Raw genomic sequence first — 7,346 nt, forward strand, 5'->3', positions numbered from 1 at the left:
CGAACCGGTCGGCCGTGGCCCCTGCCCCTGGGAGTCGGAGGAGCCCACGGAGGTCGCGGCCGTGCTGGAGAAGTGCGTGGCGGAGGGCTTCGTGAGCCAGGTACGGCGCGGGGCCGCGCGGAGCTCCCGCCAGCAACGCTGCAGCTAAAAGGGAGGATCTTCCGCTCAGGGGGCGGTGAGGCGCTGGCACGGCTGCCCGCAGAGCCTTGGTGCCCCATCCCCGGAGGCGTTCAAAGCGAGCCAATACCTTAGGGAGTGCCCTCAGAACAATCCTTCATGATTTGGGTTTTTTTTTTTTAGCTTGTGCTGATGTTCCCAAAGTAACGCTTGTGTTTTATTAGTTGTTTAGAAGAAATTAACTCTGTCACTCAGAGTGATAGGCTAACGGTAAGTTTAGACTATTAAAAGTCAATATTGAGAATTTGCCTTTGTGCCACTGACCGTGCCTTTTCATGTTGCATTCCTTTCACAGGAGACGTTGGATTTAGCCTGTGAAGAATTCGATTGCTTTGTGAGGTTTTCAGAGAAGGAAAAAATGGCAAAGATTCAAGCAGAAATCAATGAGGTACATACTGCCTCTGCTTCTGTCAACACGCGCTCAGCACCTCATATGTACAAATAATACATGTCACTAATGAGGCATCAGACTGCAGTGTGCCACTGTCAAACGTGTGTGTTCTGGAGGCTTACTTGTCATAAAACAAAGAGTGAAATGCTGAAATAAGTTTTCAGTGTAACTGGAAAGATGTAGCAGTTTGTGTCTTTGGCTGAGGTGTTACCTTTCTGTAGGAACTGAAGAACAAACAAGAGTGCATAGGTCATTTACATTCCCCAAAAATATGTTTCTTTATAGGCAACTGGACCATCTTCTTGGTTAGCAAGAGGTAACCTTAGTCACTTCCTACTGCCTGAGTTGTCTATTGATTTGTATTTTATGGTGATGTTCTCTGAGCATTTGCTTGCTGGTATGCAAACTGTGTCTATTGAATTGTGTCAGTGTAAACTCCAGCAGCTACTGCAAAAGTGTGACAAACAGCTTTTAACTTTTTGGAGAATGAATTAGCTGGCATCACCCCGTATGACTGGCAGAAAGAAGGGACACTTTCAGCTCCTAATAGAGTGGCTATGTAGCCTCTGTTGCTGAAAGGTTATGCTTACAAAGTACTCTCTCTGACAAATGTTCAGTACGCTGTGAATGAAACAATAATTTTTGTCCTTACTTGCAAAGGAACAGTTCTGTGTCCTGAAAGACTATATCATTCTGTTCTGTACTTTCTTCAGTCTTTTCCTGTCTAGCCAAAATGACCTAAATTTTCTGCCGTGGGAAGATACCTGTTGCTTTTTGCTCATTTATTGTTAAAAATAATTAAAGCTAAGATTCTCCTGAGAGGTTCTCTCTCAGCTTAAGACAATCAAAATCACAGAACTGTCTTCTCCAAAAGGAGAAAGCTTGGGCTATGAGGTTCTTGAGCAGGATATGGATTATGGGACTGCTTTGTAGGACTTGTAAGAATCTGTGTTTTAGGAATGAGTTGCAGAATCTGTCTTTTGAAGCAGAAGTTCCCAATATATCACCAAATAGTGATTTTCTTGTCTTTGTGTGCTGGTGGTGTTTGGTTTGTTCTTTTTAAACTGTCTTCCTATTCATCAAAAATAGAATCTAAAACTTGAGAGAGCTTGATAGCATGCTGTCATGCATGTGATCAAACTTTTACTCTCTTACACTTGCACCATCCTCCTTCTTAATCCTCCCTCCCTTTCTTCTTCCCACCTAAAGAGAGGCAAAAAATAAGTATGTTTAAGACGCATTTTTATTTGATTTTTGTTGTTGTAGAAGAAACTGGAAACTGAACTTCTGCAATTGGAGCTGGAAACAGCAGACATAGTTCATCCTTTTTATTTAAGTAAGTGTGGTTGTACTGTAAAAACATCTAGAGTGTTAAAGGTGCGTATTAGCAGACTGTTTCACCTGACTACTTAGTGCTCATCATGCTTCTAGAAGAGACAGCAGCTGTTTTCACTGCATAGTTTGTTAAAGGTGACAGGTGTTTTGTTAACTTCCTCCAGAAGAATGCTTGCATAATATTTGAATCTCATCAAAATGGCTTAATATATATACAATATATATGTATGTATGTCTACTTGTAGTCATGTGTGTCTATGTGTCTTCAGCTTCCCAAATTCAGTTGAGCGTTGGGAGTTCCGAAATCATCAGTAATTTGTTTTCTTTCTGTTAATTTGTGTGCTGCTTTGCTGATTTTCCAGTAACCTGATGCATGCATTTATGCTCCATCTGCAGGCCCCTAGAATTACCTTATCTATTTGTTTGTTTGCTTATTTATTTAAGGTTTTTTGTTTATTTGTTTTTTAGTTTTTCTTGGGAGCATAAGGATTAATTTCTTTTATTTTTCTTGCTTTTTCCATTTTGTCTTGATGGATGCTTAAAAAGATTCTAGTTTGCTAATAATGTGTTTTGATAGTGAAGTACATTTGCTACAAGTAAATTTGCTATCCTATGGTATAGGTTAAGAAGTGGGTTTACTTAGAGTTACATAAAATACAAAGCAGTTATAAAGCTGTATCTCTAAAAAGAATGTACAACTTTCTTCAAGGTGAGCATTGATGTTAAATTCTATACAATCCAGCACAAATAGCTTGGAGTAATGATATGTTTCTTGACTGTAAATTGTCTTGAGCAATAGCTCAGACATTCTTTTCTGCCTTCCTGCTGAAGAAATTTTGCTCTTATTCTAGCAGAACAGTAGTTTCAACTTTGCAATTTTATTTTGTAGGTAAAAAATACCAGATATTGCAAGATGTGAGCAGACACTTGGAAGCAGTACTGAAAGAGAAGAGAAGACTTAGGCAGAGGCTGATTAAGCCCATATGTCAAGAGATGCTGCCTATTAAGGCTGATTTCCACAAGTAGGCATATAAAAAATAATACTTATTTGTTTGATTGAGTCAAAATTAATCATAATTCATAGGCAGTAAACATCATATACTTTAATTCACATCAGTAAGAGGTAAAATGATAGCAGGACCAAAGCTAAAAGCTAAAATTCTATTAACTCTAAATTCATGAAACAGTAGTGATAATTATTTTTTGTGACAGTTTGCTTAGTTGATTTGTCTTCTTTATGTTACACAATGAAAAATATGTATTTTCAAATGAGTGTGTAAAATGCTCGATTCATTATGCTTCTGCATAGGTAAGAATACTATTTCAGCTTTGGTGTTTTTCCATTATGACTTACGCAGAATAAATGTGTGGATGATTCTCAGATTTAAATACTACATGTTTAAAACTAGTCTTCCTTCTCATGGTCTGAAAATCTAGTCCAGTTACTGAAGTGCATACTTACTTCTGTAACTCCTGCCTTACATGTTGCTGAGAGTCACAGAAGAATTGTAATTGCACAGAAGTTAATTAGATGACTAGGAACTCAAATAAAACTGGAGAAGAGGACTAAGAAAACCCACAGGGGAAAGAGTTAAGACTTTGCAAGTATTAAATCCTGCATTGTTTTGCATGACTTCAGAATACATTTTTGGCTACAGGTATGTAGTGGAGTTGTTGACTGAGGCTGTGACTTTCATTGAGAAGTTGGAAAACCATTTGCAGACTGTAAAAACGATCCCTCAGGTACCAACTTTCATGAAGAATCTGGTGAGTGGACAAAAAAAAATAATAATAATAATTGAGCCTGTTTTCTCCTCCAGCATTAAGAATTCAGTGCTGTTTTGTTGCCTAGCATCTTTTTGTTTCCTACTAGATTGATAGGATGTGTAGAGATTAAATCCTATCCTCTTCTGCTTCAGGACATAGCTTTGACAAAAACAGAGGTGCTGGTGACAGACTTAGAAGAGCTGACCGAGCAAATATTGCAGTGGAGAGAAGTGCAAAAAGAAGTGTATGCTGACAGCATTTGCAATACTGCTGAATTGGACTTGGGCTTATCTACCTAACAAATGATGTTTTTCTTCATGTGAGATAACTGCTTGAAGAACTGCCATGCAAGTCTCCTGTGGAAACTGCAACACAGTTGTGCCTTAAGTTAACAGGGATTTTGTAGATAGTTGTATATATGTTCTGACATTGTAATTCACTGTTTTCCAACTAATTGAAAACAAAAACAGATGATAAAAGGCTGAGCGGTAAGTAGATAGACTGCTGAGAGGACTGTTAGAGAGTTCCCCTTTGAAATAGTTGACAGTCTCTTGGAGCCTTTATCTTCAGTGCAAATTTGTTAGTATATTTCTCACGTTGGCTATAGAACCTCTATTCCTTTTAGAGGTATGTTGATAATACACTGTATTTTGTATGTTGTTATAAAACTTCAATAAAAGTACTAGATTTCAAGATCTAAGTCTTTGTTTTTATTTTGTTATGGAATTCTGCATTTAAAACAAAACAGAAATACAAAATGCTGTGGAAGCTGTATGGGAACTGTTGATCCATCCACGGCCTGAGCCTCTGATTGACCACCTGAGGCAAGCAGTGAGCCAGCCGCAGGAGCACAGGTGAAGGCAATTCGCCTGTACTACCAGAAGGTAGCCCCTAGATCCCATTTAAGTGCTGACTGCCACTGAGGAAGGATCTCTTTCTGGAGATCTCTCCTTGTGGAGTTTATTACAAGCCAATCAGTGAGCATTTTTTCCATTTACTGTTTTTCCACCGCAATAATCCCATTTAGCCTAGCCCCTGTATGCTCATTGATTGAAGCATAAATTGGCACTTAAGGATTCCAACCAAGAAATTTTACTAGTTTTAAGTTACAGCTTATTAGAGGTATGATGTCGTTGACTAGAAAAGCAAGGAATGGACTTGGTGATGTGTAGCAGTTCTTCTAATTTTCTAATAACCCAGATTTCTATTATAGCTGTATTATTCAGTCTCTTCTATTGCTTGCCCTGTCTTCAGCGACCTTCTTAGAATACAACTCATTTTCCACAAGTATTAATGTCTTTGTTGTTGTTGTTGATGATGGTTGCAGTTCACAACCTGAATAACTTTTATGTGTTGAAAGATGTGTTGGTAAAACATCACTGTCAGGAGATCTATAAATCAAGGTTGGTTGTCTTTGGAGGATGTCCAGTTTCGTCCTGGAGACATGGATTGAATTGGAAATGTTGCAGATGTATTTATTTCTACTGCTGCAGCCTCTGTTACCTGAATTCTCTGTATGCACAACTTGCCGATTTCAGTTTCTACAAAGGAGCCCTTTAATTTCTCAAAGTAGCCACTAGGTGGCTCATTACCACACAAATTTCACTCGAGTTTATCTGGGAGCTGCATCAAGAAAGTAGCATTAAGGAAGAAATACTTGGCTCTTTGTTGAACACACTCTCATCGGATTTACTTGTAATTGGTCTATCCAATATTAAATACTTAAAATTTTCAGAGAGCCATATCATTCTACAGGGTATGATGTCAAAGTATAGCTTAAAAATTCTCTAATGTAATATACAGGTGTAGCTGAATTTCCTTTAGCTTTCCTTTCTGTTGCAGCTGGCTGAAGTTAAAAAGACAGTTAAAAAGTGGAACAGAATGTCAAGAGATAAGATCTGAGAACAAAGCTGGAGTTTGAGTCCTGTAAGCCTTAATGGAGTCTTCATGTGATCACTTGGTATATGACATTGTGCAATCTGAGCACAAAGTCCCACATGACTGTTCTTTCTGATTCAGAAAAGCCCTTCCGCACAGTTGCAGAAGAGCTGTATCTTCCATTTTTCTGAGATGGGAGATAATAGAAACTGAACAATCCAGACATTTAGTCCAGTGCCTTTAACTCAGGTTTAACCCGTCTCAAATTGTCTTACAGTGATAGTTTACATCAGGTAAGTTAAAGCTATTGTAATTTAAGACTTTGAGAAATAGATGAGAAGAGTTCTAGTTACTTTGTTCATCATAATTCCTCTAAATAAAGATAAATATGTACATTTTCCCATATCCAAAAAGTTGAACCTATTTCCTTGTTCTGTTCTATCCATTATTGGAAAGTAGACTGTGGAAATGGTAGAATTTAGCTGATGCTATTAGCTATGGACATATGAGGTCATTAAACCTATTGAAATGTACATCAATTCACAGTCTGTAGGGATTTGTGAAGGGTCATGAGTTGGGAAGAGCGTTGAGTCTGAAGAACCTCAGTCTGGCAGGTTTCTGTGTTGTGGCACCTTTCATTTAGATTTCTGCATTTTAAGAAACACAATCTCGTGATTATAATAAAAGTACAAAGTGCAGGGTTGTTTAAATGGTCTATATGGCAAGGATTATCTAGTGTAAAGGTACTGTAGTTGCCTATTCAGATACAGCACAATCTTCAATATTCTGAGATGCAACGAGTACAAGTGAATGACCACACTGGGTTTGGATTATTTTTTTATGGGTGTGGGTTGGGGGGAAGATTGTTTCTTTTTGCCTGTCAGAATATCTCAGGGCAGCCTGTGTCTTTCCTGTGGGTGTGCCTGGTGCTCTCACATCCCCATGGTCACATTGGTAACTGACAAGGACAATATTCTAAAATCATTTTTTTTTGAAGTTTTGATGGTTTTTACATTACTCTAAACATAAAACTTCTGTCAGTTTGATAGATTGCCTTCAATTGCAGTCCATGGGGTATTTTAAAGCACTACAACAAATCTAGATAATATAATAAAATAATAGTATAATAATATAAATCCAGATTTATTATAATAAATGCATAAAGGTTGGAGTTTCTAAAGCAACTGCAAGTGCTCAAAAGCTTAGCGTTCCTTCAGTGTTAATCAATTCCTTAGTATCTCCCTTAAATTCCTGCCACGTTAATCAAATGTGGGATGCTTTGTGCTCGAAGCACACTGGAGTTCTGGATTGCCCGCACCTTTCTTGACAAAGAAATGTATCAAAGGTACAAAGGAGTAGACCAAGAGTGTTTTATCCTTGAAAATAAAGCCTGCTGCTGCTCGGTGCTCCGCAGCACCGCTGCCCTCGCAGCACCGCCGCCGCTCGGGCCTCGTGCCGCAGCGGTCGCGTGTCGGCGCTCGCGCCTGAGCCGCGAGCCCTCGCTGCAGCTGTGCACGTGTAGCGGAGCAACGCACGAGCGGCGGCTCCTGGCTCCTTATCCGGCCAGATTTACGGTAGGCGCAGCGACCGCCGGTTGGCTTTTAGATAAGCACCAAAAATGCTCGGTTTCACTGCTGGAAGGACGGCAAAAATTTCCAGGCCGGCCCCCACAGCTGTATAGGACAGGGTTTTCCCCGACTCACTCCGGAGTTTTCCCTACCGCCGAAGCGAGGAGTGCCGGTGCGGGCCCCGCCCCGCTGTGTCCCCGCCCCGGGGCGAGGCGAAGCTGCACGGGACG

At 39.7% G+C, this 7,346-nt stretch overlaps 1 protein-coding gene across 1 annotated transcript; it reads left to right on the forward strand.

Moving 5' to 3' along the window:
* Window position 1: 1 nt before the first annotated feature.
* Window positions 2-4,367, forward strand: HAUS2 (HAUS augmin like complex subunit 2; the record flags this gene model as incomplete). Its single annotated transcript, XM_010711563.2, has 6 exons — window positions 2-100; window positions 473-565; window positions 1,835-1,904; window positions 2,793-2,925; window positions 3,562-3,670; window positions 3,823-4,367. Coding segments are annotated over 6 exons (651 nt in total), but the record flags the coding sequence as incomplete, so codon positions are not given.
* Between the last annotated feature and the right edge of the window lie 2,979 nt (window positions 4,368-7,346).

This window comes from Meleagris gallopavo, chromosome 5 (genome assembly GCF_000146605.3).
Source record: "Meleagris gallopavo isolate NT-WF06-2002-E0010 breed Aviagen turkey brand Nicholas breeding stock chromosome 5, Turkey_5.1, whole genome shotgun sequence".
Taxonomy (NCBI): domain Eukaryota; kingdom Metazoa; phylum Chordata; class Aves; order Galliformes; family Phasianidae; genus Meleagris; species Meleagris gallopavo.